Genomic DNA, 19,845 nt, shown 5'->3' on the forward strand with positions numbered 1-19,845 from the left:
AAATGTGTGGGCAGAACTGAAAAAGCCTGTGCGAGCAAGGAGGCCAACAAACCTGACTCAGTTACACCAGCTCTGTCAGGAGGAATGGGCAAAAATTCACCCAACTTATTGTGGGAAGCTTGTGGAAGGCTACCCAAAACGTTAGACCCAAGTTAAACAATTTAAAGGCAATGCTACCAAATACTAATTGAGTGTATGTAAACTTTTGACCCACTGGGAATGTGATGAAAGAAATAACATTTTAAAAATTCTCTCTACTATTATTCTGACATTTCACATTCTTAAAATAAAGTGGTGATCCTAACTGACCTAAGACAGGGGATTTTTACTACGATTAAATGTCAGGAATTGTGAAAAACAGAGTTTACATGTATTTGGCTAAGGTGTATGTAAACTTCCTTACTTCAACTGTACGTCATGTCGCTGACTCTACCTTTAAGGAGACTGTTTGTCCGTTTATCCCCTCAGCCTTTGCCGAGCTGCAGACAGACATCCATGAGTTGACCAGTGACCTGGATGGAGTGGGCATCCCCTTCCTGGACTACAGGGCCTACACCATGAGGGTCCTCTTCCCTGGCATAGAGGAGCACCCTGTTCTCAGGGACCTGGAGGTAAGAGCTGCCCTGTCAACTGCCTGACCAAATATCACAACGGCTGCCCTCATTTGACTGACTGAATATCACTTCAGTTTAGGTCCTAAACATTGTTCATCATTAAATCCCTGACGTAGAAAAATACGCATATCTCAAAGTGGTTTCCACCAATGTATTCTCAATCAAACGTATAACAGTAAATTAAAGGCACAGTGGGGTTACGGGCAGAATTAAAGCTGTCGTTGTTTGTGCTCACGCTCGGTAAACAAATAACAATGTCTCTCATTAGAGCTTGACGCAGTAGTCCAGTCAAATCTCTTGTTAGTAATGGTAACAACATGTGACAAGACGGTTTCTCAGAGTCGAGGACAAATTAAAAGTAGAGCGGAGAGAAAAGCAAATCAACTCTGAACTGACAAGCTAGTTATTTATTCCCTAATAACAGTGATGGACAGTGATAATTGAACAACTTCTAGCTGCAAGGCCCCGATTTCACAGGCTCCGAGTCGACCATGCGGGTGCCTGATGAGAATTTCCCGTTATAAGAAAAATTAATGATGTTTTAATTGGTATAAATGTCCCGTTATATGAGGGAGTTTAATGTGAAATGAAACCTAATGAAAGTAGCAGTGGGCCCATCTCTGGCTGGTGATAGCTGGTTAATTGTTATTGATGTGGGAGATGATACAGGAAATAGCCCTTATTGGGCTTGGAGCAAATAAAGTGTGGATGGGCAATCTCCAACTGTGCATATTCATAGTTTGTAGAGTGAATTTGATTGGGCTGAATCTCTCTCTCGCTCTCTCTTTATGAAAGGATTAGAGCTAACGTCATTTTGTCTCAATGACTCAAATGTACTAATATTAGCGACGAATCTAGGCCTACCTGTTAAATCTCAAGAAGATATGCATTGTATTTTTCCTCAGAGAATATGGAAAATGAATGCCTACCTTTTCTCCTGATTGTGTGATAGTAATCAGTAGGTGGGATTTTGAATGGGATTGTTGTTTGATTATGGGGCTACAGTGGGATGTTGAATAGGGCTGTTTGATTATGGGGCTACAGGGGGACGTTGGATAGGGCTGTTTGATTATGGGGCTACAGGGGGACGTTGAATAGGGCTGTTTGATTATGGGGCTACAGGGGGATGTTGAATAGGGTTGTTTGATTATGGGGCTACAGGGGGACATTGAATATGGCTGTTTGATTATGGGGCTACAGGGGGATGTTGAATAGGGCTGTTTGATTATGGGGCTACAGGGGGACGTTGGATAGGGCTGTTTGATTATGGGGCTACAGTGGGATGTTGAATAGGGCTGTTTGATTATGGGGCTACAGGGGGATGTTGAATAGGGTTGTTTGATTATGGGGCTACAGGGGGATGTTGAATAGGGCTGTTTGATTATGGGGCTACAGGGGGACGTTGGATAGGGCTGTTTGATTATGGGGCTACAGTGGGATGTTGAATAGGGCTGTTTGATTATGGGGCTACAGGGGGATGTTGAATAGGGCTATTTGATTATGGGGCTACAGGGGGACGTTGAATAGGGCTGTTGTTTGATTATGGGGCTACAGCGGGACGTTGAATAGGGCTGTTTGATTATGGGGCTACAGCGGGACGTTGAATAGGGCTGTTTGATTATGGGGCTACAGGGGGACGTTGGATAGGGCTGTTTGATTATGGGGCTACAGGGGGACGTTGAATAGGGCTGTTTGATTATGGGGCTACAGCGGGACGTTGAATAGGGCTGTTTGATTATGGGGCTACAGGGGGACGTTGAATAGGGCTGTTGTTTGATTATGGGGCTACAGCGGGACGTTGAATAGGGCTGTTGTTTGATTATGGGGCTACAGGGGGATGTTGAATAGGGCTGTTTGATTATGGGGCTACAGGGGGATGTTGAATAGGGTTGTTTGATTATGGGGCTACAGCGGGACGTTGAATAGGGCTGTTGTTTGATTATGGGGCTACAGGGGGATGTTGAATAGGGCTGTTTGATTATGGGGCTACAGGGGGATGTTGAATAGGGCTGTTTGATTATGGGGCTACAGGGGGATGTTGAATAGGGCTGTTTGATTATGGGGCTACAGCGGGATGTTGAATAGGGCTGTTTGATTATGGGGCTACAGGGGGATGTTGAATAGGGCTGTTTGATTATGGGGCTACAGGGGGACGTTGGATAGGGCTGTTTGATTATAGGGCTACAGGGGGACGTTGAATAGGGCTGTTGTTTGATTATGGGGCTACAGCGGGACGTTGAATAGGGCTGTTTGATTATGGGGCTACAGGGGGACGTTGAATAGGGCTGTTTGATTATGGGGCTACAGGGGGATGTTGAATAGGGCTGTTTGATTATGGGGCTACAGGGGGATGTTGAATAGGGCTGTTTGATTTTGGGGCTACAGGGGGACGTTGAATAGGGCTGTTTGATTATGGGGCTACAGCGGGATGTTAAATGGGACTGTCTCATGGGACATCTCAACAAACCTCCACTCTGTTTCTATCTCTCCCCCTATCTCTATCTCTCCACTCTGTTTCTATCTCTCCCCCTATCTCTATCTCTCCACTCTGTTTCTATCTCTCCCCCTATCTCTATCTCTCCACTCTGTTTCTATCTCTCCCCCTATCTCTCCACTCTGTTTCTATCTCTCCCTCTATCTCTATCTCTCCACTGTTTCTATCTCTCCCCCTATCTCTACCTCTCCACTCTGTTTCTATCTCTCCCTCTATCTCTATCTCTCCACTCTGTTTCTATCTCTCCCCCTATCTCTATCTCTCCACTCTGTTTCTATCTCTCCCTCTATCTCTATCTCTCCACTCTGTTTCTATCTCTCCCCCTATCTCTATCTCTCCACTCTGTTTCTATCTCTCCCTCTATCTCTATCTCTCCACTCTGTTTCTATCTCTCCCCCTATCTCTATCTCTCCACTCTGTTTCTATCTCTCCCTCTATCTCTATCTCTCCACTCTGTTTCTATCTCTCCCCCTATCTCTATCTCTCCACTCTGTTTCTATCTCTCCCCCTATCTCTCCACTCTGTTTCTATCTCTCCCTCTATCTCTATCTCTCCACTCTGTTTCTATCTCTCCCCCTATCTCTATCTCTCCACTCTGTTTCTATCTCTCCCTCTATCTCTATCTCTCCACTCTGTTTCTATCTCTCCCCCTATCTCTATCTCTCCACTCTGTTTCTATCTCTCCCCCTATCTCTATCTCTCCACTCTGTTTCTATCTCTCCCACTATCTCTATCTCTCCACTCTGTTTCTATCTCTCCCCCTATCTCTATCTCTCCACTCTGTTTCTATCTCTATCTCTCCACTCTGTTTCTATCTCTCCCCCTATCTCTATCTCTCCACTCTGTTTCTATCTCTCTGCTCCTTTCTATTAATGTTTTATTTAACTAGGCAAGTCAGTTAAGAACAAATTCTTATTTACAATGACGGCCTAGGAATAGTGGGTTAACTGCCTTATTCAGGGGCAGAACGACAGATTTTTACCTTGTCAGCTCAGGGATTCAATCCTGCAACTTTTCGGTTACAAGTCCAACGCTCTAACCACTAGGCTACCTGCCGCCCCGTCAGAGGTCACAGTTGTCTCAGATACAGAGAATTTTTGGGGTCAAGAAGACTTAGTCATGCATGCATACATTTTACACATGGGTGGTCCGGGGAATGGAATCCACTACCCTGGCGTTACAGACACCATGCTCTACCAACTGAGCTACAAAGGACCACATGGTCAGGCAAAACGCCTGGCCCAAGTCATGGGTGTAACATAACATCACTACATCCCTAGTCATGGGAGTAACATGGACCCAACACTAGAGGAATCAGACATCACTACATCCCTAGTCATGGAACCAACATTAGAGGAATCAGACATCACGACATCCCTAGTCATTAGAGTAACATGGACCCAACACTAGAGGAATCAGACATCACTACATCCCTAGTCATTAGAGTAACATAAACCCAACACTAGAGGAATCAGACATCACTACATCCCTAGTCATTAGAGTAACATGGACCCAACACTAGAGGAATCAGACATCACTACATCCCTAGTCATGGGAGTAACATGAACCCAACACTAGAGGAATCAGACATCACTACATCCCTAGTCATTAGAGTAACATGGACCCAACACTAGAAGAATCAGACATCACTACATCCCTAGTCATTAGAGTAACATGGACCAAACACTAGAGGAATCAGACATCACTACATCCCTAGTCATTAGAGTAACATGGACCCAACACTAGAGGAATCAGACATCACTACATCCCTAGTCATTAGAGTAACATGGACCCAACACTAGAGGAATCAGACATCACTACATCCCTAGTCATTAGAGTAACATGGACCCAACACTAGAGGAATCAGACATCACAACATCCCTAGTTATTAGAGTAACATGAACCCAACACTAGAGGAATCAGACATCACAACATCCCTAGTCATTAGAGTAACATGAACCCAACACTAGAGGAATCAGACATCACTACATCCCTAGTCGTTAGAGTAACATGAACCCAACACTAGAGGAATCAGACATCACTACATCCCTAGTCATTAGAGTAACATGGACCCAACACTAGAGGAATCAGACATCACTACATCCCTAGTCATTAGAGTAACATGAACCCAACACTAGAGGAATCAGACATCACTACATCCCTAGTCGTTAGAGTAACATGAACCCAACACTAGAGGAATCAGACATCACTACATCCCTAGTCATTAGAGTAACATGGACCCAACACTAGAGGAATCAGACATCACTACATCCCTAGTTATTAGAGTAACATGAACCCAACACTAGAGGAATCAGACATCACTACATCCCTAGTCGTTAGAGTAACATGGACCCAACACTAGAGGAATCAGACATCACTACATCCCTAGTCATTAGAGTAACATGGACCCAACACTAGAGGAATCAGACATCACTACATCCCTAGTCGTTAGAGTAACATGGACCCAACACTAGAGGAATCAGACATCACTACATCCCTAGTTATTAGAGTAACAAGGACCCAACACTAGAGGAATCAGACATCACTACATCCCTAGTCATTAGAGTAACATGGACCCAACACTAGAGGAATCAGACATCACTACATCCCTAGTCATTAGAGTAACATGGACCCAACACTAGAGGAATCAGACATCACTACATCCCTAGTCATTAGAGTAACATGGACCCAACACTAGAGGAATCAGACATCACAACATCCCTAGTCATTAGAGTAACATGAACCCAACACTAGAGGAATCAGACATCACTACATCCCTAGTCATTAGAGTAACATGGACCCAACACTAGAGGAATCAGACATCACTACATCCCTAGTCATTAGAGTAACATGGACCCAACACTAGAGGAATCAGACATGCAGGGATAGACTATAGACTCTGACTGACTGTGAGGAAAAACTCATTCCCTGGCCTTGGCATCTCCCATTCCAGCCAAATCCATTATCACTCCACTGGCTCAATTAGCTGTTTAGCCCTGGTTCTCTCAAATGACAGTCTGTTAAGCCCCGTTTTCTCCCAATTGACAGTCTGTTTAACCCTGGTTCTCTCAAATGACAGTCTGTGTAGCCATGGTTCTCTCAAATGACAGTCTGTTAAGCCCTGGTTCTCTCTAATGACAGTCTGTTAAGCCCTGGTTCTCTGTAATGACAGTCTGTTTAGCCCTGGTTCTCTCTAATGACAGTCTGTTAAGCCCTGGTTCTCTCTAATGACAGTCTGTTTAGCCCTGGTTCTCTCTAATGACAGTCTGTTTAGCCCTGGTTCTCTCTAATGACAGTCTGTTTAGCCCTGGTTCGCTCTAATGACAGTCTGTTTAGCCCTGGTTCTCTCAAATGACAGTCTGTTAAGCCCTGGTTCTCTCTAATGACAGTCTGTTTAGCCCTGGTTCTCTCAAATGACAGTCTGTTAAGCCCTGGTTCTCTCACATGACAGTCTGTTTAGCCCTGGTTCTCTCAAATGACAGTCTGTTTAGCCCTGGTTCTCTCAAATGACAGTCTGTTTAGCCCTGGTTCTCTCAAATGACAGTCTGTTAAGCCCCGGTTCTGTCAAATGACAGTCTGTTAAGCCCTGGTTCTCTCTAATGACAGTCTGTTTAGCCCTGGTTCTCTCTAATGACAGTCTGTTAAGCCCTGGTTCTCTCTAATGACAGTCTGTTAAGCCCTGGTTCTCTCTAATGACAGTCTGTTTAGCCCTGGTTCTCTCTAATGACAGTCTGTTAAGCTCTGGTTCTCTCTAATGACAGTCTGTTATTAAGCCCTGGTTCTCTCAAATGACAGTCTGTTTAGCCCTTGTTCTCTCTAAAGACAGTCTGTTAAGCCCTGGTTCTCTCAAATGACAGTCTGTTAAGCCCTGGTTCTCTCTAATGACAGTCTGTTTAGCCCTGGTTCTCTCTAATGACAGTCTGTTTAGCCCTGGTTTTCTCAAATGACAGTCTGTTAAACCCTGGTTTTCTCAAATGACAGTCTGTTTAGCCCTGGTTCTCTCTAATGACAGTCTGTTAAGCACTGGTTCTCTCTAATGACAGTCTGTTAAGCCCTGGTTCTCTCAAATGACAGTCTGTTAAGCCCTGGTTTTCTCAAATGACAGTCTGTTAAGCCCTGGTTCTCTCTAATGACAGTCTGTTTAGCCCTGGTTCTCTCAAATGACATTCTGTTTAGCCCTGGTTCTCTCAAATGACAGTCTGTTAAGCCCTGGTTCTCTCTAATGACAGTCTGTTTAGCCCTGGTTCTCTCTAATGACAGTCTGTTTAGCCCTGGTTCTCTCTAATGACAGTCTGTTAAGCCCTGGTTCTCTCAAATGACAGTCTGTTTAGCCCTGGTTCTCTCTAATGACAGTCTGTTTAGCCCTGGTTCTCTCTAATGACAGTCTGTTAAGCACTGGTTCTCTCTAATGACAGTCTGTTTAGCCCTGGTTCTCTCTAATGACAGTCTGTTAAGCCCTGGTTCTCTCTAATGACAGTCTGTTAAGCCCTGGTTCTCTCTAATGACAGTCTGTTTAGCCCTGGTTCTCTCTAATGACAGTCTGTTAAGCCCTGGTTCTCTCTAATGACAGTCTGTTTAGCCCTGGTTCTCTCAAATGACAGTCTGTTTAGCCCTGGTTCTCTCTAATGACAGTCTGTTAAGCACTGGTTCTCTCTAATGACAGTCTGTTTAGCCCTGGTTCTCTCTAATGACAGTCTGTTAAGCCCTGGTTCTCTCTAATGACAGTCTGTTAAGCCCTGGTTCTCTCTAATGACAGTCTGTTTAGCCCTGGTTCTCTCTAATGACAGTCTGTTAAGCCCTGGTTCTCTCTAATGACAGTCTGTTTAGCCCTGGTTCTCTCTAATGACAGTCTGTTAAGCCCTGGTTCTCTCAAATGACAGTCTGTTTAGCCCTGGTTCTCTCTAATGACAGTCTGTTTAGCCCTGGTTCTCTCAGATGACCATGTGTGCTAATTATTCCAGCTTGGAATGTCGGCATGGGAGGATATCTGGGAGAGCGAGGAGTTTTGCCTAGCACTTGTTTTTTTTAAGGTAGAGTCATTTTAACCAAGTCTTTTGAGAGCCCTGCTTATTTCTTTGACTCCACAATATAAACGTTGTTCCCCGGCAAAGCTGACGCAAGATGAAAGCAGCGTGTGTGGTGTATTCCCCTCCATGGGCGGAAATTGTCCCCGCGCCGTTTACGCTAGTCTAGTCAGTCGGTGTGCGATTTCCCGTTTTCATAAATTGCACCTACAGAGATGAAATGTTTTGATCTGTCAGGATCGATTGGAGTGAGCAACGGTCTCTCTATGCGACGCGTCTGTCAGGGAGCACAAGTTTCCTCGCTGTCGCTTTCCATGAGGACACAGTAATCTGCAGTTCACACTGTGCAAGAGTTATTGTTAAACCCTAGTCTGTTTCATAACGTCTGACATTACTTGCCTAGTTAAATAAAGGTTCAATAAATAAATTGTCATCTAAGCATATCCGTCTCTCCTCCCTTTCCTCTCTTCTCCTCCCTGTCTCCCAGGTGCCGGGCTACAGACAGGAGCAGGTGGAGAAGGGCCTGAAGCTGTTCGGCCAGCTCATCAACAACAAGGTCTTCCTGCTCTCATTCATCCGCACGCTCGAGTCGCAGCGCGGCTTCTCCATGCGCGACCGCGGCAACGTGGCCTCGCTCATCATGACAATGCTGCAGAGTAAACTGGAGTACGCCACCGATGTCCTCAAGCACCTGCTCTCTGACCTCATCGACCGCAACCTGGAGAGCAAGAATCACCCCAAGCTGCTGCTCCGAAGGTGAGGGGAGAGGGTGAAGTGTGTGTGACTCTCGTGGGCCATCTCTGGCCTCATTAAGACAAAGGCCTTGGCTCTGTCCTCACCTCTCTGTGTCTGGGGAGAGGGGTGAGTGACTTCACTTCTCCAGAACACCTGCACAAACTCACAGACACACTTCTCTCTCTATCTCCATCACTCTCTTTCTCTATCTCTCTTCATCACTCTCTTCTCTCAATCTCTCTCTCTATCTCCATCACTCTCTTCTCTCGCTCTCTTTCTCTATCTCTCTTCATCACTCTCGATCTCTATCTCTCTCTCTATCTCTCTTCATCACTCTCTTCTCTCGCTCTCTCTCTCTTCATCACTCTCGCTCTCTTTCTCTATCTCTCTTCATCACTCTCTTCTCTCGCTCTCTCTCTCTATCTCTCTTCTCTCTCTATCTGCGACAGAGTGAATGATTGGGCCCTCGCGGAGCTCTTAAGCATTTAAGCTCTGAACAGCTGACTAATGCTAACATCAACGTTGCATTAGCGTTATCCTACACATTAACACTCATAGATTTCCACTCAATGGTAATGGACTGTGGATATGGGTTCGCTTTCCCTCTCCAAGCCTCTCTCAATTGATCATTAATACCAATGTTCGTACTTCTTATCCAACCCTAACTCTCTAGAATGGCTGGTTTATGCTATAACTAAGAACAGGGTAAAATCCTTATTTCCTATATACAGTAGTGCAGTACTTTTGACCAGGGCCCATAGGGTGCCATTTGGGATGTGTCCTTTGAAACTGGACTTTGTTGAATTAGTGTATTAGTCAAGCACCAAGCCGATCAGCCATGCCTGATCGCTCCATATTCACTGTTTCATGGCGGTGACATGTGGAATTAACTTCAATGACATTGAAATGATCACTTTGTCTCAGAAACATGTACTACTCTGACACCCACATCATTAGAATATAATTACGATTAATTAGCGGAGAATCCAATTTAAAAAAGCTGTAAAAATCCTCACTTGAAAAATAAATGGGATTGTTAAAAGCCCTAGCTGCTCCCCGCTCAATCAGCACTTCCCTGTGCGTCAGTCTGTATCGTATACACAGTACCACCACTTCAATTCAACACCATATCACCATATATGGTGCTGAAGGTGTTGCGACCATCTCGGTTACCCTTGAAAAAGACGTTTCCGTGTGGTCGTTGTATCACACATTTGCTCAGGGTGCTCACTGCTCAGTCAGCCTCCCCAATGATTTGATAGGCATGTCGTAAATGAATTTAATCTTCCTAATTTCAATTGCCAACCTCCCGTCCTCCCTCGGGTGAAATCGTCCTCCCCAATGAAGACAGACACAGATTCCTCTGTTCGCTAGCTGTTCACTAACATGGGAGCGTATTGAGCGATTCATTGTGTAAGGGTTGTGTCAGAAAATGAGCCCCATATTCACATCATGAAGGAGACGTTTAACAGAAAAATCTCGGATGCGGCATTTGATTAGTGCCGTATGGACAAGGCATGATTAATCGCACCAAGAGCTTCCGGCGCCATTACCAAGCAGTAAACTTCTTCAATCCCAAATTAAACAATACTACAATTTATTATAAAATACTAACGTACTTACTATAGAATTCTGTAGTAAACAGTAGTATAGTGTAGAATATTATACTAAACGCTGTAGTGTCACTTGATCGTGTATAGTACTTACTATAGAATGTTGTAGTATACTGTAGAATACTATAATAAATATTAGTTTTATCTGAAAAGAAACACTGTAGTAAATACTTGAGTAATGTCCGCAGAGTAATATCCAGTCCTGACCCCAGTCCTGTCTACCTAAAGGTTATGGAAAATGTGCTCTTTAAGTATTTGTCCAGTAGGTTTCCTCAAGGAGAAAGCCCCCACTCCTATGTCAAAGACAATAAAACAAAAACACTATAGTAAATAATACATGAATGTCTGCAAAACACAGTAAATACTACAGTATAATACAGTCTGTAAAAACAATACTGGAACACTACCAGACTAGAGGGGCTAGCTGCTGGAACACTACCAAACTAGAGAGGCTAGCTGCTGGAACACTACCAGACTAGAGGGGCTAGCTGCTGGAACACTACCAAACTAGAGAGGCTAGCTGCTGGAACACTACCAGACTAGAGGGGCTAGCTGCTGGAACACTACCAAACTAGAGAGGCTAGCTGCTGGAACACTACCAGACTAGAGGTGCTAACTGCTGCAACTACCAGACTAGAGGGGCTAGCTGCTGCAACTACCAGACTAGAGGGGCTAGCTGCTGGAACACTACCAGACTAGAGAGGCTAGCTGCTGGAACACTACCAGACTAGAGGGGCTAGCTGCTGGAACACTACCAGACTAGAGGGGCTAGCTGCTGGAACACTATCAGACTAAAGGGGCTAACTGCTGCAACACTATCAGACTAGAGGGGCTAGCTGCTGGAACACTACCAGACTAGAGGGGCTAACTGCTGGAACACTACCAGACTAGAGGGGCTAGCTGCTGGAACACTACCAGACTAGAGGGGCTAGCTGCTGGAACACTATCAGACTAGAGGGGCTAGCTGCTGGAACACTACCAGACTAGAGGGGCTAACTGCTGGAACACTACCAGACTAGAGGGGCTAGCTGCTGGAACACTACCAGACTAGAGGGGGTAGCTGCTGGAACACTACCAGACTAGAGGGGCTAACTGCTGGAACACTACCAGACTAGAGGGGCTAGCTGCTGGAACACTACCAGACTAGAGGGGGTAGCTGCCGGAACACTACCAGACTAGAGGGGTTAGCTGCTGCAACACTACCAGACTAGAGGGGCTAGCTGCTGGAACACTACCAGACTAGAGGGGCTAGCTGCTGGAACACTACCAGACTAGAGGGGCTAACTGCTGCAACTACCAGACTAGAGGGGCTAGCTGCTGGAACACTACCAGTCTAGCGGGGCTAGCTGCTGGAACACTACCAGACTAGAGGGGCTAGCTGCTGCAACACTACCAGACTAGAGGGACACACAGTCACAGACTTGCTGCTTGGCCCTGGATACCCGCCCAAAATAGAGGAGACACCCAGACTCACTCAGCTGTGATGGGATGGCTAAATCTGGGCTCGGAGTAACACCCCCCCGTGCCTCAATCTCTCTCTCCCTTTCTCCTCCCTCTGTGTCCTCCCAATCTCCCTCTCTCTCATTGTCTCTCTCCATCTCTCGCTCTCTCTCTCGCTCTCTCTCGCTCTAGCCATCTATCTCCCGCCCTCTCTCTCTCTCTCGCTCTATCCATCTATCTCCCGCCCTCTCTCTCTCCCCCGCGCCTCTGCGCAGGCCGTCTCTCTTTCTCTCTTTTCTCTGTCTTTCTCCCCTCTTTGCCTTTTTACTTGATTACTAAATCACTGCTCAAAGTGCATAAGCAGGGCATATTTGGCACTGTGTCCAGACCAGCTTCCCATCACCGCTTCCAAGACAACCTCCCCACCCCTCTCCTCTCCACCCCTCTCCTCTCCTCCACTCTCCTCTCCTCCACTCTCCACCCCTCTCCTCTCCTCTCCGCCACTCTCCTCCACTCTCCACTCCTCTCCTCCACTCTCCACTCCTCCACTCTCCTCTCCCGCATTTCTCTACATCCCCATCTGCCCGTCTCAACCTCAGCTGAAGCACACCACCAGGCAAACTAACTAACGAGAGACTTCCACAACCATCTGTCGCATTTCTGCGCCCTCCTCTGTCAGCCCCCTCTCCTTCCTCCACCCCCCGCTTACACCCTCTCATTCTCTCTTCATGCATACTGAAATAGCTGCTAAACCTTTTCCACGGCTCAGATTTCTTTCATCCATCTATGATATAATATTTATTTATTTTTAAATCGGGGCTTTTATTATTTCCTTTTACCAGCAACCTTCCATCTGCCCCTCCTGATGCACCCTCACCCGCACACCCACCCGCACACCCACCCGCACACCCACCCACACACACACACACACACACACACACACACACACACACACACACACACACACACACACACACAGGGGATAATAATCAGTAGGAGCTAAAGGTCCTCTGATTATACTGTGAGGATTATCTCAGTAGTTCTAGTAAGAAGACGTCAGCCTAAGCACTGAGACTGCTTCTATGTCCCAAATTGTACCCTATTCCCTATGTAGTGCACTACTTTTGATCAGGGATGTGATCAAAAGTAGTGCATTATATAGGACATAGGGTACCATTGGGGACGCAGCCTGTGCTCTGCGTCAGACAGCCAATCTTCTCCCCAGGAGCCCGAGTGGGAAATTGAAATCATTTTTGACTTCATGCTGTGGTGCTTTAACACGTGGGATTGGAGGAAGGGGGCGTGGCTAGCAGCAGAGCTCCAACGCAGCTGCGTGTTTGGTTAACAGAGAAAAGCCTTGTGACCCCCCCGCACATCACATGTTCTCCCCCAGAGGCTCTCCTGGCTGCCGGAGAATACCAAAGTGGGAATAAGGGGTGGGGGGGGGGGGGGTACTTGCCCCAGAGGAGGGTAGAGTGAAAAATGTCACTGAGAATCCTGTCCTTTAACATCTTATTGATTTTAAGAGCTTATCTATCACAATCAATAACGCCCTAGGACGATATGATATACAGAACCCTCATTAATGATCTCTGGTGTCAAAACTTTGTTTGTAAGCCACATCTGTTGTTTCAGCACCCATGGTTTAGTGTATCATGCATTTATGATCAGTGTGATGCCAGATGCCTGTAAAGAAATGTCTGTGGAATGAGTGGGAGAGCTGTGAAGATACATTGAGCGTTACGCCTCCATTTTATAGAGCGTGGCTCTGCACGACATACTAATGTGTCCCACCGCATCTGCAATCCAGGAATTCTCTGGTTCCCATCTCATGTGCAGAGGCAAAACGACTGCTCTGTAACCAGGAGGAACTAAGTACCAACAAGTTGACTTGGTTGACTGTGTGCCAAGAGGGCACACTTCTTCATGCCAACAAGCAATATCACTAAGCATTACAGCCATGTTAACTTATCAGTAACGTTACTGATACGTTCTAGAGATGTGGTAGTCAAGAGGTTGAGGAGGTTGTTGGACCGTGGTGGACATGTTAGGTGCCAGCTGTGGTGCCAACGGCCCGGTGCAGCAGCCCTTCATCCCATCTTCCCTATAGGCAGGGCTTGGATAGAGGACGGCCATGAGGACTTCCTGTGGGGCTGTGCCAAAACAGATCATTACTGGAGGGCCTGGCTCGCACTGCCAAAAAAACACACACACACACACACACACAGTTACACACACCTTTCTGAACACATTCTTTTAGAACCCACACACACATAACATAACAAAAAGAGGAGGAAACGAGGGAGCTGAAAGAGAAGTAAAAGACTCAGACAAGTCATTCTGTTATTCTTCCATTTTACTGAGACCCCTCCCTCCATCTCCAAGTCATTCTGTTATTCTTGTCTTTTACTGAGACCCCTCCCTCCATCTCCAAGTCATTCTGTTATCCTTGTCTTTTACTGAGACCCCTCCCTCCATCTCCAAGTCATTCTGTTATTCATGTCTTTTACTGAGACCCCTCCCTCCATCTCCAAGTCATTCTGTTATTCTTCCATTTTACTGAGACCCCTCCCTCCATCTCCAAGTCATTATGTTATTCTTCCATTTTACTGAGACCCCTCCCTCCATCTCCAAGTCATTCTGTTATTCTTCCATTTTACTGAGACCCCTCCCTCCATCTCCAAGTCATTCTGTTATTCTTCCATTTTACTGAGACCCCTCCCTCCATCTCCAAGTCATTATGTTATTCTTCCATTTTACTGAGACCCCTCCCTCCATCTCCAAGTCATTCTGTTATTCTTCCATTTTACTGAGACCCCTCCCTCCATCTCCAAGTCATTCTGTTATTCTTCCATTTTACTGAGACCCCTCCCTCCATCTCCAAGTCATTCTGTTATTCTTCCATTTTACTGAGACCCCTCCCTCCATCTCCAAGTCATTCTGTTATTCTTCCATTTTACTGAGACCCCTCCCTCCATCTCCAAGTCATTATGTTATTCATGTCTTTTACTGAGACCCCTCCCTCCATCTCCAAGTCATTCTGTTATTCTTCCATTTTACTGAGACCCCTCCCTCCATCTCCAAGTCATTATGTTATTCTTCCATTTTACTGAGACCCCTCCCTCCATCTCCAAGTCATTCTGTTATTCTTCCATTTTACTGAGACCCCTCCCTCCATCTCCAAGTCATTCTGTTATTCTTCCATTTTACTGAGACCCCTCCCTCCATCTCCAAGTCATTATGTTATTCTTCCATTTTACTGAGACCCCTCCCTCCATCTCCAAGTCATTCTGTTATTCTTCCATTTTACTGAGACCCCTCCCTCCATCTCCAAGTCATTCTGTTATTCTTCCATTTTACTGAGACCCCTCCCTCCATCTCCAAGTCATTCTGTTATTCTTCCATTTTACTGAGACCCCTCCCTCCATCTCCAAGTCATTCTGTTATTCTTCCATTTTACTGAGACCCCTCCCTCCATCTCCAAGTCATTATGTTATTCTTCCATTTTACTGAGACCCCTCCCTCCATCTCCAAGTCATTCTGTTATTCTTCCATTTTACTGAGACCCCTCCCTCCATCTCCAAGTCATTCTGTTATTCTTCCATTTTACTGAGACCCCTCCCTCCATCTCCAAGTCATTCTGTTATTCTTCCATTTTACTGAGACCCCTCCCTCCATCTCCAAGTCATTCTGTTATTCTTCCATTTTACTGAGACCCCTGCCCTCTTCTCCACCTCTCCTTTTTACACTCTCTTTTCATCTCTTTGATTGATGTGCTGAATTTGTCTACATGGAGACCATTTGGAAGTGTGAATGATTACAAATAAGGCGACAGGGTCTGAGGGGAAAGGAGGGAGAGAGAATGAGGGAGTGGAGGGGAGGAATAGAGTGAGGGACACATGAAAGGAAAGATGAAACGTGACCCCCCTGACCCCTAGAGCCGAGGACTCTCTCGGCCGCCGCGCCGACATAAAAGTGCGGGCGCAAGCAGAGCAGGAAGTTAATCCCATCCAGGTGTTGTGCCAATTCTGGTTGGCAGGGGGTGCCAGGCCTGGCCTATTGGCACAGCGGGCACAAGCCTCCATCTCTAAATGTGATGGTCCTCCTAAGAGGTGCCAGGAGGGCTCTGAGAGGAGGGGCCAGTGGGAGGCTGCAGGTGGCAACCGAATGACAGAAGGGGCAAGGGGGCGTGCACACACACACAATGGCCTAATCCTGAAATATTGATGCCTGTGGCCATGCCTCATTGAGGTGGTGGTGGGGAGAGGGGGGGGTTCTTGGCAGATTACCCACTACACAGGAGCCAGAGACGTGTCAAAGGATATCCGATCCCCGCCTCTCGCCTTTCAGACCCCGCTGTTTGTTATTGTGCGCATGAATATTATCCATTCACACGGTATGGCCGCCTGTGGTAGCCCAGTGAACGGTGCCCCGAATAGTCACGCCAGCGGAGCGCCCACTGGCACGAGAGACCGAACATAACAGAGAGAGAAAGAGAGCAGGGCGATGGATGTGTGCATTCACTTTCTATTGTAATGTGATGTGCTGTGTCGTCCCAGACAGTGGGTGTGAATGAGCTAAGGAGGGAGAGGTTAATAATGAGGCCAGTATTATTACAGGCCCTTCTAATGACATCAATCCCAATGGGATCAAATAAAGGTTTTAATTGCTTTCTCTTCTATTAAGACCCCAGCGTAGCTTAGGTGCCCTTGGCGTGCCTGAATATAAAAGGCATAGGCAGGAAGATTGGGAGGCCTTTAGAAGTGAGAGCCAATAATGTTTTTGCAATAATGTTTGTGTAACAAAAGCCCCTATTCATTACGACAGGCCTGGTTTTGTGTGGAATATTTGATGATCATATTGAATATTTGTGATGGTTGTGAGGGATGGTATGTTGATAGAATGTCTCTGTTGATTTCAGGACCGAGTCTGTGGCAGAGAAAATGCTGACCAACTGGTTCACCTTCCTGCTATACAAGTTCCTAAAGGTCAATGTCTGCACTTTACTCTGATACATTCTGCTTTGTTCACCCATTCAGCTCCTCTAGCTTCATGTCTGTGAGAGTGGGTAATATGTAAAGTGTGTCTGTGTGTTTTTGTGTGTGTGTGTCCGTGTGCGTTTGTCCATGTGTGTGTGCGTGTGTCTGTGTGTTTGTTTGTGTGTGTGTGGACGTGTCCCCACAAGAATAGTCTCCACAAGAATAGTAAAAAAACAAAAATGTAACCAACTGGGGACATTTTGTTTGTCCCCGCAGGGTCAAATGCTGTTTCTAGGGGTTTAGGGTTAAAGTTAGAATTAGTGTTGGCATTACAATTAGGTTTAGGGTTATGAAATGGCATTACAATTAGGTTTAGGGTTATGAAATGGCATTACAATTAGGTTTAGGGTTAGGAAATGGCATTACAATTAGGTTTAGGGTTAGGAAATGGCATTACAATTAGGTTTAGGGTTAGGAAATGGGGTTCGTTTTAGGGTTAGGAGCTATGGTTAAATTTAGGGTTAAGGTTATATTTTTGACACCAACCTCTCTCGCTGTCTGTCTCTCTCTCTCTCTCTCTCTGTGTTTGTCTCTCTCTCTCTCTGTTTGTCTGTCTCTCTCTCTGTTTGTCTGTCTCTCTCTCTGTTTGTCTGTCTCTTACCATCCCTCTCTACACAGGAGTGTGCGGGCGAGCCCCTCTTCTCCCTCTTCTGTGCCATCAAGCAGCAGATGGAGAAGGGGCCTATAGACTCCATCACTGGTGAGGCGCGCTACTCGCTCAGCGAGGATAAGCTCATCAGACAGCAAATCGACTACAAGATGCTGGTAAGGGTCAACGCCCTCCACGGGGACAAGGGGCTGGGGTAGGAACTGCATTTTGTGGGGAGGGGAAGGAAGGAGTTTTGGACACGGTAACACCCAGCCACCCGCCTCCTTTCACGCCTGACTGGAAGAGGGCTCACTGACCTCACTTTCTTTTAGTACCCGGAGCTGACAGAGGGAAGAGGCGAGGAAGATGAGGGAAGAGGCGGGGAAGAGGGGGCAGGGAAAAGGAGGGAGTGTGTTAGAGATCAGGGAAGAGGGGGGAGGAGGCGAGGAAGAGGGGGAGGAGGCCAGGAAGAGGGAGAGGAGGCCATGAAGACCGGTTGTTTCCCTGGTCTCTCTTTCTGTTCTACTCTCTGATCACCTTCATTCCTCTCCTCCACCACTGTGACCTGAGCTGACTGAGGGAAGACAAGACACCCAGCCAGGCAGTTTGTTACCAGCTCCCCTCAATGTCTCTGTAAGACAAATCAAACCATTCCCAGGAAGCACACAGTGTGGCTCAGATAGCTTGGAGAGCAATAGAGTTATTTCAGTTGGCCGTGAGAAACAGTATCTCTGTCTCAATCAATCTAGAAGGATTGATGATGCAATGGCCCTTTTACAACATGTAATTATCTGCCCAATGATAGAGGTATAGAATTGTACTGGGAACAGCATGGGACCATAAAGTATTTTATTTCCTCTTTCTTATGTAAATGGTCTCCTTCTTCCCCTTGGACCATGTAATTACATCTGGCGAGAGCCTCAATGGCGTAGATGATGATGCTGATGATGATGGCTGATGTATTCACTGTGAATGATAATAACCGTGTGATAATAATTAGCTTGTTAACCGCTCATCGACTCAAGGTAGCCATGCCGTGTCAGACTGCCCCCCCCTGGGAGGCCAGTTTCTCTGAATACCCATTTATATTACAGGAAAGACTTTCACCAGACTTGACAGATACAGAATGGCCTCTTTCAAACCTGATATCCAACGACCACGCCATAGTTTAATTACCATCATCCCACAGAATGTGTCTCCATCTCCAATATAATTATCAACCGAGACACAGCATACCTGAATCCCTCATCAACTCCTGATATGCTTCTCTATTCTATAGAAAAAATACCTGTCCCTGTTCTCTACAGGTGGTGACTGTATTCCTATTGTAATAGCAGGTGTATAACTCCAAGTCTTGTCCCTGTTCTCTACAGGTGGTGACTGTATTCCTATTGTAATAGCAGGTGTATAACTCCAAGTCTTGTCCCTGTTCTCTACAGGTGGTGACTGTATTCCTATTGTAATAGCATCTGTATAACTCCAAGTCTTGTCCCTGTTCTCTACAGGTGGTGACTGTATTCCTATTGTAATAGCATCTGTATAACTCCAAGTCTTGTCCCTGTTCTCTACAGGTGGTGACTGTATTCCTATTGTAATAGCAGGTGTATAACTCCAAGTCTTGTCCCTGTTCTCTACAGGTGGTGACTGTATTCCTATTGTAATAGCAGGTGTATAACTCAAAGTCTTGTCCCTGTTCTCTACAGGTGGTGAACTGTATTCCTATTGTAATAGCATCTGTATAACTCCAAGTCTTGTCCCTGTTCTCTACAGGTGGTGAACTGCATCCACCCGGATAATGAGAAGAGCCCTGAGATCCAGGTGAAGGTGTTGAACTGTGACTCCATCAGCCAGGTGAAGGAAAAGATCCTGGACGCCATATACAAGAACGTTCCCCACTCCCACCGACAGAAGGCCTCTGACATGGACCTTGGTAAGATCCCCGTTCATTAGGGCACTCTGTAGCAAAATGTTATGCAATGGAAAACAAAAACATGTCTTATTAGAAATCTGTTCGGGACCGTTTTGTGCCGGGTGAATACAAGTCTGATCAGTCAATGAGCCCCTTTTTCTACAGCAACCATATACGCGTACAAATGGAGAACATTTTCCCTGGAGTTGAAAAGGTTAACACCTGGAATTATTATTGCAAATATATATTGTATTTTCTGCTTTTAATTGACGAACATTGAGTTATTTTTCCATGACGTGGACAAATCGGTGTTGATTAGTCTTCAGTTATTGAACATGTGGAGGCCATTTTTTAGAGGTCTCATGTTCCTCTACACCAGGGATGTTAA

General features: G+C 46.0%; 1 protein-coding gene and 1 non-coding gene across 2 annotated transcripts in view; both read left to right on the top strand.

Annotated features, from left to right (window-relative positions):
• The window catches only part of LOC120041415 (plexin-A4-like), a gene marked incomplete at its 5' end in the record, with an annotated part of 86,883 nt that overhangs the window by 21,123 nt on the left and 45,915 nt on the right, over window positions 1–19,845 (top strand). The window contains 5 exons of the mRNA XM_038986364.1: window positions 469–611; window positions 8,620–8,888; window positions 16,842–16,908; window positions 17,578–17,724; window positions 19,319–19,478. Of these exons, the coding sequence (XP_038842292.1) occupies window positions 469–611; window positions 8,620–8,888; window positions 16,842–16,908; window positions 17,578–17,724; window positions 19,319–19,478 (786 nt within the window). The remainder of the gene's footprint in view (window positions 1–468; window positions 612–8,619; window positions 8,889–16,841; window positions 16,909–17,577; window positions 17,725–19,318; window positions 19,479–19,845) is intronic.
• LOC120041416 lies at window positions 10,717–10,769 on the top strand. The gene has a single exon (XR_005475887.1). It is a non-coding gene; the product is annotated as a U7 small nuclear RNA (small nuclear RNA).

This window comes from Salvelinus namaycush, unplaced genomic scaffold (assembly GCF_016432855.1).
Source record: "Salvelinus namaycush isolate Seneca unplaced genomic scaffold, SaNama_1.0 Scaffold461, whole genome shotgun sequence".
NCBI lineage: Eukaryota > Metazoa > Chordata > Actinopteri > Salmoniformes > Salmonidae > Salvelinus > Salvelinus namaycush.